Source organism: Scyliorhinus torazame, chromosome 6 (genome assembly GCF_047496885.1).
Source record: "Scyliorhinus torazame isolate Kashiwa2021f chromosome 6, sScyTor2.1, whole genome shotgun sequence".
Taxonomy (NCBI): Eukaryota; Metazoa; Chordata; class Chondrichthyes; order Carcharhiniformes; family Scyliorhinidae; genus Scyliorhinus; species Scyliorhinus torazame.
Window position 1 is genome coordinate 290,546,970 of NC_092712.1, and position 13,372 is coordinate 290,560,341.

Below are 13,372 nucleotides of genomic sequence, written 5' to 3' on the forward strand. Positions count from 1 at the left end.
GTAACATTTTAACCAGTCAATTCCACACACAGTAGATGTGCAGCCACTGTCCAATACAGCACAATTGAGGAATTCTGCAACCAGCACCCTCATTATCGGCGTAAAACTGCTTGTTAATAGGACAATGCCTTCTTTCTGGTCACTATCTTTTTCCTCTTCTGATTCTTCCGTGTCATGTGTCGCTTCACTCTATTATAACGTGTTTGACAGTTGAAAGCATAATGGTGAGAGTCACATCGAAAACATCGATATATCATATCCCGGGCATTTCTGGGGTTCATCTTCCTATTGTAGGTTCTAACTGGGGTTCTGTCTTCATAATTTCCGGATCCCGATCTCCTTCTATAGTCTTGGAACTTGTTTGTAGCCGTGCGACTTGCCATTCTGTTCGTAGTGTATCTTCCATATTCTGCTTTATTGCAGACTGACCTATTTGTATCATTTCCCCAGAAACTTTTTTAAAGCTTCTGTGATCTGATCGAATAAGGTATCCTTATCCACAAACTGAACTCCTGTCAAAACCAGGAGCCTGTCTTTGTTGCTCACTCTAGCACAGTCAAGTAATTTAAAGGCCAACACAGACTGTGGAAATTCCAGGTTGTGTTTCTGCAGCCTTTTATATAGTCTGCCAAATTCCATTATCTAGTCTTCCATGGAGAATTCCTCTATTTTCCAGAACCTATCAAAATCCGACCATGCTTCATACACACTTAACAAGTCATCCTTTTTATAAATCTTATCCATATAACGTAATAGAGTCTCCAGACCTTCTTCTGAGTCTAACTCTTCCAATTCCAGCTCAGAAGACACTTTGCTTCGGATTTTACTGTCATAAGGTAGAGAAAGAGCCAATGCCATACTTTGTTTTCTCTTTCCCAAGGCAGTTACCTTAGTCCACATAACTACTGCACTTCTCCATTGGCCGTATGATCCCCTTTCAGAAAATAAGGGGGGGTAGTCATATCCGGCCATCTTTATCCTAGGTTCAGCCGTGTTTTTTTTTTTGCTCACTCACTCCTGGGTTTGGTCTGCAAAAGTTGTATCTTTCAACGCTTCACATTTGCACAGCAACCATCCTCTGCTACCATTTGTTAGATGTTTAGCTGCTGTTGTATAAAGAGTCAAAGGTTCTGCTCCTTTTTACAAACACCTTTATTTCACTTTAACAGACTCTGCACAAAACTCTATCTTCACATCACCTGACACAAAGGTCACCTGAAGCCTCTTTACATATCAGTGTCAATTATTGGATACTTAACATAAATGAGACAACTAATTGGAATGTCTCTTAACCCATTACTTAACAACGAGGATGGCACTCAGGAAACCACTATACAAGACCATGTGGAGGAGAGCGACTAACACCCCCCATCAAGCCTACCACCAACTCGAAGGGCTCCAACAATGCACAGGAATAGCATACAGACTCACTTCAGCAACTCAAGTAAGAATTAACCGACCACACCCAGGCGCACGCTACCCTCTTGCCCCTACTCCCACCAGCTGCAAAATCGCCAACCACACAGCAGAATTACAAGGAGCCCAGTCCGCCCGAGGTTACATGATCTGTCTGGGCTGTCGATAAGCATGAGTTCTCAAGATTCAAAGTTACAAAAAAAAAGCAAGATAAAAACCCAATACAAATAGCTTTAACTGGGGGCTTTGCTTAACCCAAGTGAGGACTTATCTAACCCTACCATTCACCACACCAACTATCCACCCATCACCCTGCCAAGGCTTTACTCATCTTCTCTATAAACAAGGTAAGATGTGACTAAAATATACTCTCTCCTCATATATGCAAGGATTACAGCATATTAACAAAAGAGAAAGGTTATGCACAAACCACATATCACTTTACCGGCTCAAAACGTTTTTTACCAAAACAGCTAATGGGGAACCCTCGCCTCTGTGTTCAAATATCTCATACCCTTGTCAGGAGAAAAGACAATAACACGGGGAGGTTAAAGAATCCATGACTGGATCCTATAAGGGTACAGAGGGGTCTGATATCCGAAGGGAGGATGTTAGGGTGTTATTGGTGTCTCCGGTGCCCAGACATGGCATAAATATCTTATCCTTAATTCTCATCGACGTTGCAAGTAATCGCTGTGTGGAAGCACCATTTTCCCATGTTTTCATGGCCTTATCTCCTCCCTGGTTCTCTAGTAGTGTGTATAGGGGCACAATCTAATGATTGCATTGGATTTCCTGAGGTCATGCAAGGCGCTATATAAATGCACGTATTCTTGCTTTCTTTCCTTAAAGATTTACATTCATATCAATGGCATTGAGAATCTGGCTGCATTATTTCTTTTCTGTGCAAATTTAGTGTACATTTACTCTGTTTCCAGCTTGAAAACTTCAGCACAAAAGGTGTAAAAAAATAATCAAAAACTGAACAAAAACAATTATAAACATTGTTGCATGTACCTTCACAAATTCTATAGCTCGGGGAGAGAAGTCACAAGCATAAATGAAGACATTCAGATCATCCTCTAAAAGTGGGAATAAACAGTTCCCAACTCCACAGCCAGCTTCCAAGAGAATCAGTTTTTGATTCTCAAACTGCAAGGAGAAAAACAAACAATATTAGGAACAATCTGCATTTAATAGAGCACAATGATCCACAGTGCTTTAGACATGCCCAGCAGTATTAGAAGAGATAGCCAAGAGAGGAAGGTCAGGGAAACAGATAGAAAGGCAAAGAAGCCCCAGGTATTTTGTACGGGGATCGGGGGCCCAGTGAAGACATTGAGAGTTTTCACTTACCTGAAGAATTTAAGGGCCGAGGAGGTGATTTTGCAGGAAATTCATTTGCGGGTGAGGGACCAGACCAGACTCTGGAGGGGGTGGGTGAGCCAGGTATTTCATGCGGGCTTCGACAGTAGAGCCCGTGGGGGTGGCAATTTTAATTAACATGCAGGTTCATTTTTAGTGGACAAGGTTGTGACAGATCTGGGTGGCATGTATGTGAATGGTACTGGGTCATTGGTGGATAGGTTGGTAGTATTGCTAAATGTATACGCCCTGAATTGGCACAATGTGGCATTTATAAGGAAGCTGTTGGCAACCACCCTGGATTTGGACACACCAGCTGATTCTGGGGGGAGATATAAACTGTGTGCTGAAACTGACTGTTCTAGGCCAAAGTCATTGGCTCCTTCAGGGGTAGTGCAGGTTAGATTTTATGGAAGAGATTGGGGGGGGGGGGGGGGGAAAGGGGAGAGACGACGACACACCCCTGGCGGTTCATGCTGCCGGAGAATAAATAATTCTATTTTTTCCCCCCAGTTCATAAGGTAAACTCCAGGGTAGATTTATCTTTGATGGGTAGGTCCTTCTTCCCAGGGTGAGGAAGGCAGAATATTCGGTGGATTTGGTTTTAGTTTTAGAGAGGGGCCCTGTTCAACGGCCGGTATGGAGGTTGGACGTGGGGCTACTGGCACATATGGGGCGTTGTGGATGCATTTCTAAGGCTGTAGGTGAGTATGTGGAGCTCAATGGGAATTGGTCCGTCTCTCTACGCTGTGGGAGGCCTTGAAAGCGGTTATCAGAGGGGAGATTATGTCATAAAAGGCGCACATGGATAGGGAGGTAAGAGAAGAGTGCTAGAAGCTAGTTGACGATATTCTGGAGGTGGACTGCAGATATTCGAGTGACCTACCCTGGAGCTCCTGGTGAATAGGAAGAAACTGCAGTCGCAGTTCAATCTTGTCTACGGGTAAGGCGTTGCGTGCCAGCTGCGGCGTTCGGTGGGGATTATTTAGGAATATGGGGAGGTCAGCCGTCTCCTGGTTCACCGGCAGGTGGCCCCTCAGGAGATTATTCAGGTCAGGGACTCGAGCAACAAGCTGGTGTCCACCCCAGATAGAGTTAATGGTGCGTTTGAGGTTTTTTCTAAGAATATTTACAGGTCGGAGCTGCCAGTGGTGAGGTCGGATATAGTGGCATTTTTGGAGGTTTAGAATTTCCCGTGGTGGGGGAGGAGGAAGACAAAGTGTTGGAGGCACTGCTAGGTCCTGGGGCAGTCTTAGCAGCGATAGGGCAGATGCAAACAGGTAAAGCCTCCGGGCCAGATGGGTTTCCGGTGGATTTTTTATAAGAAATTTGCTGGACAGTTGGTCCCGTTGCTGATGGACATATTCCCATAACAGCCTCCCCGAACAGGCACCGGAATGTTGGGACTAGGTGCTTTTCACACTAACTTCATTTGAAACCTACTTGTGACAATAAGCAATTTTCATTTGAAAAATGAAATGAAATGAAAAATGATTACATTTCATGAAGGACTCACTGACCTGGGGCTCCCTTCCAGCACACTACTGCAGGCATTGAATTGCCTCCTGTTGAAAAAAGATAAGTATTGTGGAATGTGGGTCGTACCATCCCAATCCGAGATTCGATGCCTTGTTGGGGAATGGGGGAGGAAGAAGAAAAGGACTGAAGAGATGAGGAGACTTGTTCTTGGAAGGGTGATTTGCCAGATTGGAGGGGTTGACAGGGAAATATGGGCTTGTGGGGTCAAATTTGTTTAGATAACTCCAGGTTCGGAATTTTGTACAGAAGGCCTTCCTGACATTCCCCGTGGTGCCGATGTCCCTAATGGAAAGGTTTGTTTCACTTGCTGGGCCGGAGGAGGGTAGCACATCTGGCATCAATGGGTGGATTCTGTCAGAGAAAGTGGGGCTAGTGGATGGGGTAAAAACGAGGCTGAGGGGGAGCTGGGTCCATAGTAGACGACAGAGGACTTTTGCAGGGTGAACTCCATGTCCTTGTGTGCGAAGCTGGGCTTGATCCAGCTCAAAATAGTCTTTAGGACACACCTGACTGAGGCGAAGATGAGCGTTTTCCCTGGAGGTGGATAGGTGTGACCGGTGTTCCGAGGACCCAGCCAATCGCACACACATGCTCTGGTCCTGTCCAAAAACTTGTGAGCATTTGGGTCTCCTTTAGCACTATGTCGACGATTCTAAATGTTGAATTGTCCTTTGGTTGCCATATTTGGGGTGTCGGACTCACTGGGGCCTCAGACAGGATCGGAGGCAGATTTTGCTGGGATGGAGGTCCCCAACCCCAGCATGGTTAATGGAGTTTCTGTACCTGGAGAAGGTTAAATACAGCGTGAGGTCAAGGGATTCTACCGGAGGTGGTGGCTTTTCATTGCCTATTTTAAGGAACTAATCACCGTCAGTTCTGTGGGGGGCGGCCCACGGCGGGGGTATGGGTTGTGTGGGGTTGTGCTCTTTTTAGCATTATTTTCTTGTATGTCGTATCGGCAAATTTGTAAAAAATTTAATTTTTTTGTAATATTTGGTATAATTTTAAATATTTAATAACTTTTTTTTTAAAAAAAAAAAGGTGAAGAAACTTTGGGTGGAAGTTCAGACAGTAAGGTTGAAGGGTATGTCGGCAACGGATGAGTGACAAGGGGAGATGTACTGAGGACCTAAATCAGAAGACCAAAAGACAGGAGGTAGAACGCAAGGTTGAATGCAAAGGTAGGGAAGGCTAAGAATAGATTTTAAAATTGATTCTGAAATTAGTATGCTAGGGACAGGGAGCTAGTGGATGCCAGCAGGTATGCGGTGATGAGCAATTGGAACTCAATGCAGCAAAGGTTATGGGCAATGGAGTTGTGGTTGAGCTGTGCTTTAAGTGGAACATTAAGGAGTCAAATCTTTCAGTCACAAAAGTATAGACGAGGTTTTCAGTGGCAGTAGGTGGTTGAGATTGGCAATGTTCAAGGTGGAAGTAAGCAGTCTTGGTGGTGCGCCGACCATGGTACCTGCCTAAATTAAAACCGTCTACACCTACGGAGTCCGTATCCTTCCATTCCCACCCTATTCATACATTTGTCTTGATGCCCCTTAAATGCCGCTATCTTACCTGCTCCCACCAACTCCCCAGGCAGCGCGTTCCATATATTTACCACCCTCTGTGTAAAAATCTTGCCTCGCACATCTGTTCTAAACTTTTCGCCACGCACTTTAAACCTATGTCCCCTAATACTTGACTCTCCTACCCTAGGAAAGTGCATCTGACAATCCACTCTGTCCATGCCACTCACAATCTTGTAGACCTCTGTCAGGTCGCCTCTCAACCTCCGTCGTTCCAGTGAGAACAGACCAAGTTTATCTAACCTCTCCTCATAGCTAATGCCCTCTATACCAGGTAAACCGCTTCTGTACCCTCTCCAAAGCATCCATATCCTTCTGGTAGTGTAGCGACCATAATTGTACACACTATTCCAAATGAGGCCTAACTAAGATCCTGCATAGCTGCAACATGACTTGACAATTTTTATATTCAATGCCCCGACTGATGAACGCCAGCATGCCATATGTCTTCTTGACCACCTTATCAACATGCGTTGCCACTTTCAGTGATCGGTGGACATGCACGCCCAGATCTCTCTGCCTGTCAATACTCGCAAGAGTTCTACCATTTATTGTGTAATTCCTACATGCATTGGACCTTCCAAAGTGCATTACCTCACACTTGTCCGGATTAAACTCCATCTGCCGTTTCTCCACCCAAGACTACAACCAGTTTATATCCTGCTGTTTCCACTGCCGATCCTCTTCACTATCTGCAACTCCACCAATTTTTGTGTTGTCTGCGAACTTACTAATAGGGTATAGAATTTTTGAAGTATAACAGAATAGCAGAACAATAAGCTTGTGCATCATTTAAGTGACTGGTTGGGAAGATAACGAGATTGCAACCAAGGGCACGGACTTCTTGCCGGAAGCGTCATAAGATGGATTCCATTTTCTCAACATACAATTTAAGAAAATGCAGGCTCATTTACTCATAAGCATTCCCATACAAGACACTGATAGAATTAATGGTGGTGGAGAGGTGAAACTGGGTGGTGGTCTTAAAATCAATATACTCTCTGCAAGGTTGCACTGGACTTCCCATTGCTGAACTAGCAGCTTGATAACACAATTCAAGTTTGGAGGTTCTTTATCCCATATCACTTACTTCTCTACATGCTTTCAGTTCTTCAAACTCCCTGGTTGTCCAATGTCTATCTTTGAAGAAATTGGTGCTGTTCCTTTTGTAAAATAAATCCCAGTTCTTCTGTGCATCTATTTCGAGCTTCTGTTGTTTAAAATCCGACACTAAGCTCTGATCATTTATTAGTTTTTCTGCTTCTTCAGGGGTGAGGATCCTTCCTCTGTCCCCTCTGACTTGAAAAGGCACGTCTGATTTGGAGGGTGTTACTGTTGCTACCTTACTGCTTAAAGAGCAATTGTTTAACCCTTCTCTTTGGTATGTTTGGGTAGCAAAAAACTCATTTGTTTCAATGTCGTCTTCCATTATGGTTTCAATATTCCAGATATTCTTAATGCAAGAGAAAAAGAAGCTTTAGACTAGAGTTTTAAACTCAATAGTACAACACAATCCTCACCACAGGTTAGTGGCGCTGCATTCAAATATAATAAAGAATGATTTACTTCTTAAAAGTTGGTGAATACATATAATGAAATCTTTGTGGTGCAAATGCTATGCATCTTTTTATTGTATCTCAGAGAGAGCCAATTTGCAAGGAGCCAGTTATCAGTCTATGTATCCCAAGGGTACAAGATATGTGTACCTCAAGAGAGCATCAGTTATCAGTGCTTGTAGATTGTTGTATATGTCAAAGAGCTCCAGTTATCAGTCCATGGATCTCAGACAGCGCTAGCTACCAGTTTATTTATCTAGGAAACTAGCAGTTACTGATCTGTGTATTTCAGAAGGCTCCAGTTTCCAGTCCATGTACCTTGAAGAGAATAGATTACCAGTGGGGTGCTCAGAATAATAAAATGATCACCATACATAATAAGGCCATTTAGCCAGTCCTGTCCATGCAAGTGCAACTCAGCTCGTCCCACTACACCCTGCTCTCCATTTCTCCCGCAAATTTTCTTTTAGGTGGTTGTACAACTTCCTTTTGAAAGCCACGGTTGAATCTACCTCAAGCACTCAAGCAGTGCATCACCGATCCATTCATTGCATAAAATGTCTTCCTCAAGCGCCTTTGGTTCTTTTGTTAATCATGTTCAATGTTACCCTCTGGGAACTAATGGGAACAGTTTCTCTGTATCTCTGGACCCTATAAGATTCTGAACTCTCTAGTAAATCTCATTCAGTCTTCTCTTTCCTGAGGAAACCAGCCCCACTTCTGCAATCTATCCATGTAACTCAAGTCCCCCATCCTTGGATCATTTTTGCAAATGTTAAAGCATTCCTCCTAAAGTGTGGTGCCCAGAATTGAACACAATGCTTCAGTTGAGGCCGAACGGGTGTTTTACAAAGGTCCATCATAACTTCCTTGCTTTTGTACTCTATGCTTCTATTTATAAAGCCCAGGCTTCAGCTTCAAAGGGACAGATAGGTTAAGTGAGTGGGCAAAACTCTGGCAAATGGAGTATAATGTGAGAAAATGTGAAATGGTCCATTTTGGCAAGGGTGGCGCCGAGTCCAGATGTGGCGATCTTTGGAGTGTCGGTAGACCCGGGGAGTCCAGGGGTCGAGGGAGGCTGACGTTTTGGCCTTTGCCTCCTTGGTAGCCCAGAGATGGATCTTATTAGCGTGGAGGGACTCGGAGCCCCAGAAATCGGGGGTATGGGTTAGCGACATGGCCGGGTTTCACAGGCTTGAGAAAATTAAGTTTGTCCTGAGAGGATCAATGTTAGGGTTCATCCGGAGGTGGCAGCCGTTTATCTACTTCTTCGGGGAAAACTAAACTGTTAGCAGATACAATAAGGGGGGGGGATAAGTGGAGTTAGTTTAGTTTAGGGAATTGTGTGTATTAGCTGTGTATAGTTGTTGGTTGGGGGGTGTTATGTACTGAATTATGTTTACATTTGTATTTATATCTTTTGTTGTTATAAAACCATAAATGCCTTAATAAAATGTTTGGTAAAAAAAAAAGCTTATTATCTAAATGGTGAGAGGTTGCAGAACTTGGAGATGCAGAAGGATCTGGGTGTCCTACTGCATGAATCACAAAAGGCTAGTATAGCGTATAGCTAGTATACCGTACAGCAAGAAATTAGGAAAGCTAATAGAATGTTATCAATTATTATGAGGGGAACTGATTACAAAGATAGGGAGATTATGCTTCAGTTATACAGAGCATTGGTGAGATCACATCTGCAGTATTGCGTATAGCGGTATTTTCCAAACTTTTTTCCCCGGGAAAAGTGGTCCTCACTATGTCACTTGAATTAGGTTCAAAGGAGGAGAGGCAGTAGGCATGTCAGGTGCAGACGTCAGGGGCAGAGAAGACTGAGGGGCGACCTGATCGAGGTGTACAAGATTATCTGGGGCATGAACAGGGTGGATAGGAGTAGCTGTTCCCCTGGGATATCCGGGGTAGGCAGGAATGTGGGGTTGAAGTTATAATCAGATTAGCCATAATCTTAATGAATTACGGAGCAGGTTCAAGGGGCTGAGTGGCTTACTCCTCCTCCTAATTCCTATGTTCATATGGATTCTGTGTACATTACAGTAACCGCTTTCTCAATCTGCCCTGCCACCTTCAATAATTTGTGCACGTATACCCACAGATCTCTCTGTTTCTAGCGCAGCATGGTGGTGCAGTGGTTAGCACTGCTACCTCATGGCGCCAAGGTCCCAGGTTCAATCCAGGCCCTGGATCACTATTCGTGTGGAGTTTGCACATTCTCCCCATGTCTGTATGGGTCTCACCCCCACAACCCAAAAGATGTGAAGAGTAGGTGGATTGGCCATGCTAAATTGCACCTTAATTGGAAAACAAATAATTGGATACTCTAAATTTATTTTTTAAAAGGTCTCTCTGTTTCTGCACTCCCTTTAGAATTGTGTACTGTATTCTATATTGTCTCTCCTTATGAACAAAATGTATCACTTTACACATCTCTGCATTCAATTTCATGTCACGTGTCTGCCAATTTTACCAGCCTTTTTAAACGTCCTTTTAAAATCCATCACTACAGTTCAACATACCGCCAGATTTGGTGTCATCTGCAAATTTTTAAATCGTGCCTTTTGCACCCAAATTTCTTCTCCTTTTCTCTTCCTGCACTTGGTAGCATGAGGCAGACAAAACATGTGCTGAGATCTGCTTCCATAGCTTTTTTTTCTTGGAATAGATCCCAAGCCTGTCACCAGAGACTCGAGGGGACACTCTGCATCAAGCATGGATGATCAGGAGACTCTCCTGCTCTTAGTGCCCATCATGGGTATGTTGAAAGGCTTTACAGCTTGAAAATCAACCTGTTTGCCCACGTTATGAATGCATGGTCTGTGGACTTCGACACAACCCACTGTGCCACTATACCTCCTATCACCCAAATCTAGGTGTAAATTCTACTCTCCATTTCCTGGCACCCAGCCAAATTTGTATCCAAGCTGCCATTGACTCTTTTATTCCAGACTTCAACTTTTCTGACACGTCTTTTATATGGCTCGATATCATATGCCTTTTCCAGTCCATGAATCACCCGCATTATCTTCATTTACCCTCTGTCACCTCATCATAAAAACTCGAAGTACGTTAAACATGATTGGCTTTCAACAAATGCATGCTGATTTTCTTTAATAAATCCATCCTCGTTCTGGGGGTTATCCTTTTTTTTCATAAATTTAGAATACCCAATTAATTTTTTCTAATTAAGGGGCAATTTAGCGTGGCCAATCCACCTACCCTGCACATCTTTGGGTTGTGGGGGCGAAACCTACGCAAACATGGGGAGAATGTGCAAACTCCACACGGACAGTGACTCAGAGCCGGGATCGAACCTGGGACCTCGGTGCCGTGAGGCAGCAGGGCTAACCCACTGCGCCACCATGCTGTCTGTTTGTGGGGTTATCCTTCTACCCTTTTTGAACATGACTGTAACATTTATAATTCTCCAGTCTTCGGATACCACCCTGTATCTGAGGAGGTTTGGAAGATTATAACCAGTACTTCTGCAATTTCTACCTTTACCTTCCCATTCATGTAGGAAGCATGGCAGCATAGTGGTTAGCACAGCTGCTTCACACCTCCAGGGTCCCAGGTTCGATTCTTGGCTTGGGTCACTGTCTGTGCGGAGTCTGCATGTTCTCCCCGTGCGTGCGTGGATTTCCTCCGGGTGCTCTGGTTTCCTCCCACAGTCCAAAGATGTGCAGGTTAGGTGGATTGGCTATGCTAAATTGCCCGTAGTGTCCAAATAGGTTAAGTGGGGTTACTGGGTTACAGGGATAGGGTGGAGGTGTGAGCTTGGGTAGGGTGCTCTTTCCAAGGGCCAGTGCAGACTCAATGAGCCGAATAGCCTCCTTTAGCACTGTAATTTCTATGATCCCATCTGGCCCTGGTGATTTATCAACTTTAAGTACAACCGCAGAATACCTTCTCTTTGTCAACTGTTACTCATTCTTGGGCGGCACGGTGGTGCAGTGGTAGCACTGCAGTCTCACGGCGCCGAGGTCCCAGGTTCGATCCTGGCTCTGGGTCACTGTCCGTGTGGAGTTTGCACATTCTCCCCGTGTTTGCGTGGGTTTCATCCCCACAACCCAAAGATGTGCAAGGTAGGTGGATTGAACACGCTAAATTGCCCCTTAATTGGAAAAAATGGATTGGGTACTCTAAATTTATTTTTTTTTAAACTGTTACTCATTCTCGTATCCCAATTACCTCGTTTTCACGGTGACATCTGCAGCATCGTTTTCCTTGGTAAAGACAAATGCAAAGTAATAATTTTATATCTCTGCCAAGCCCTCTGCCTCCATGTGTAGATTCCCTTTTTAGTCCCTTATCAACTCTATCCCTCCTCCTCCCACAGTTTAATGTTTAAATGCCAATAGAAGACTTTTGGATTCCTTGTCATGCTAGCTGCCGGTTGCTTCTCAGACAAGAAACAAAGAGGGAACATGTCCTTTTCACTATTGTCACCTCTCCCCCACCCCCCACACAAACCTTCTATATTCACCTTGGCTTCAGTCATATGCAGACATGTTCTGCTTCATCTTACGTTCTGTCTCTTTTGTCATTCAGAACCTCAGGCTTTGTTTGTCCTATCTTTCCCCTTTGTGGGGATGTACCTCAACTCTATCCAAACAATCACCTTTTTAAATTCAGCTCATTGCAATTTTGTCTGCTGATCTTTGATTCCAATTTACCTGGCACAGATTATGTTCTCATCCCAATTGAAATTGACAGGTCAGGGATAGAATTGGGGGAGTGGTGGGGGGAGGAAAGAGAGAGAAGGGTCAGACATGAGTGCGGAGAAGCAGAGATTGGGGTGGGAAGGGTTCAGACACGAGTGGGGCACGGGGAGAAGTGACAGTCATGGAGGGCGGAGAGACAGCAGGTGTTGAGAGAGGGTCAGAGGACGTTTGTACGCCTGGGAAGGCCCAGTGGTTAGCACTGCTGCCTAACAGCACCTGGGACCCAGATTCAATTCCAGGTTTGGATGACTGTGTGGGAACTTTGCACGTTCTCCGCATGTCTGCGTGGGTTTCCTCCGGGTGCTCCGGTTTCCTCCCACAGTCCAAAGATATGCAGGTCAGGTAGACTGGCTATGCAAAATTTTCCCTTGGAAGTGCCCAAATGTTAGATGGGGTCACAGGGATAGCGTGGGTGAGTGGACCTGGGTTAGGGTGCTCTTTCAGAGGGCCAGTGCAGACTCGATGGGCCGAATGGCCTCCTTGTGCACTGTAGGGATTCTATGGTTCTAACTGCTGTCCATATAGTGACATTCCGAGAGGAGTTTCCCCCACCCGGGACGCTGAGGTTATGGCCCATCAACAATGTTTCTTACCAAACCTGCTCAAGTGTTTCCAGCACTCTCTGCTTTAAATCACCACTCTGTCCTGTTTGCAACTCCCTCTAACTTCGCGGTATCTCAGAGACAGCCACTTAGCAATCGGTGTGCCTCAAGAGATCGCCAGTTATCAACATAATTACCTGGCAACCTCAATGGACCTTGAGCCGTCTCAATGCTTAAAAGGGCGCCCTGCAAATACAAGTTGTTGTTCGCGCCCGAGCAGGAGGCGTGAGAGAACCATCCGCAGAAAAACAAAATTCTCAGATTCAAACCTTCCAGCCCAAACATTTCTTACCGAACCAACGTACCCCCAACGACCGAACAGCGGAATGATGGGACCCAGGCGCGCCTCACGTCCCAGACCGCGCGTGCGCCACTGCCGTCCTGGGCCCCGCGCCTTCACCAACACCGGGCGCCTCGCTCGGGCTCGCGCGCCGCTGCGTCCTGGGCGCGCGCCGGCGCTCCCAATCGGTGCGCGCGGGCGCGGCTCGCGCGCGACATCAGCATGTTTACTGTTTGAATTTAACGGCCGACGCCGCCGCCGGGCGCTCGGTCGGTCGAGTTGGGGAAAAAAAAACATC

At 45.3% G+C, this 13,372-nt stretch overlaps 1 protein-coding gene across 6 annotated transcripts in view; it reads right to left on the reverse strand.

The window, feature by feature from the left end:
• mettl6 (methyltransferase 6, methylcytidine) overlaps positions 1-13,372 on the reverse strand; it is a 32,139-nt gene that overhangs the window by 18,370 nt on the left and 397 nt on the right. For 3 of the 6 annotated variants that reach the window (XM_072509814.1, XM_072509813.1, XM_072509818.1), the window contains exons 1-3: positions 13,087-13,371; positions 6,991-7,353; positions 2,434-2,568 (exon numbers count right to left, since the gene is read on the reverse strand). In XM_072509814.1, coding sequence (XP_072365915.1) covers positions 2,434-2,568; positions 6,991-7,353; positions 13,087-13,371 — 783 coding nt within the window. Of the gene's footprint in view, positions 1-2,433; positions 2,569-6,990; positions 7,354-12,931; positions 13,040-13,086; position 13,372 lie in introns of those variants that run through there. The other 3 variants (XM_072509816.1, XM_072509817.1, XM_072509815.1) reach the window with 3 other exon arrangements.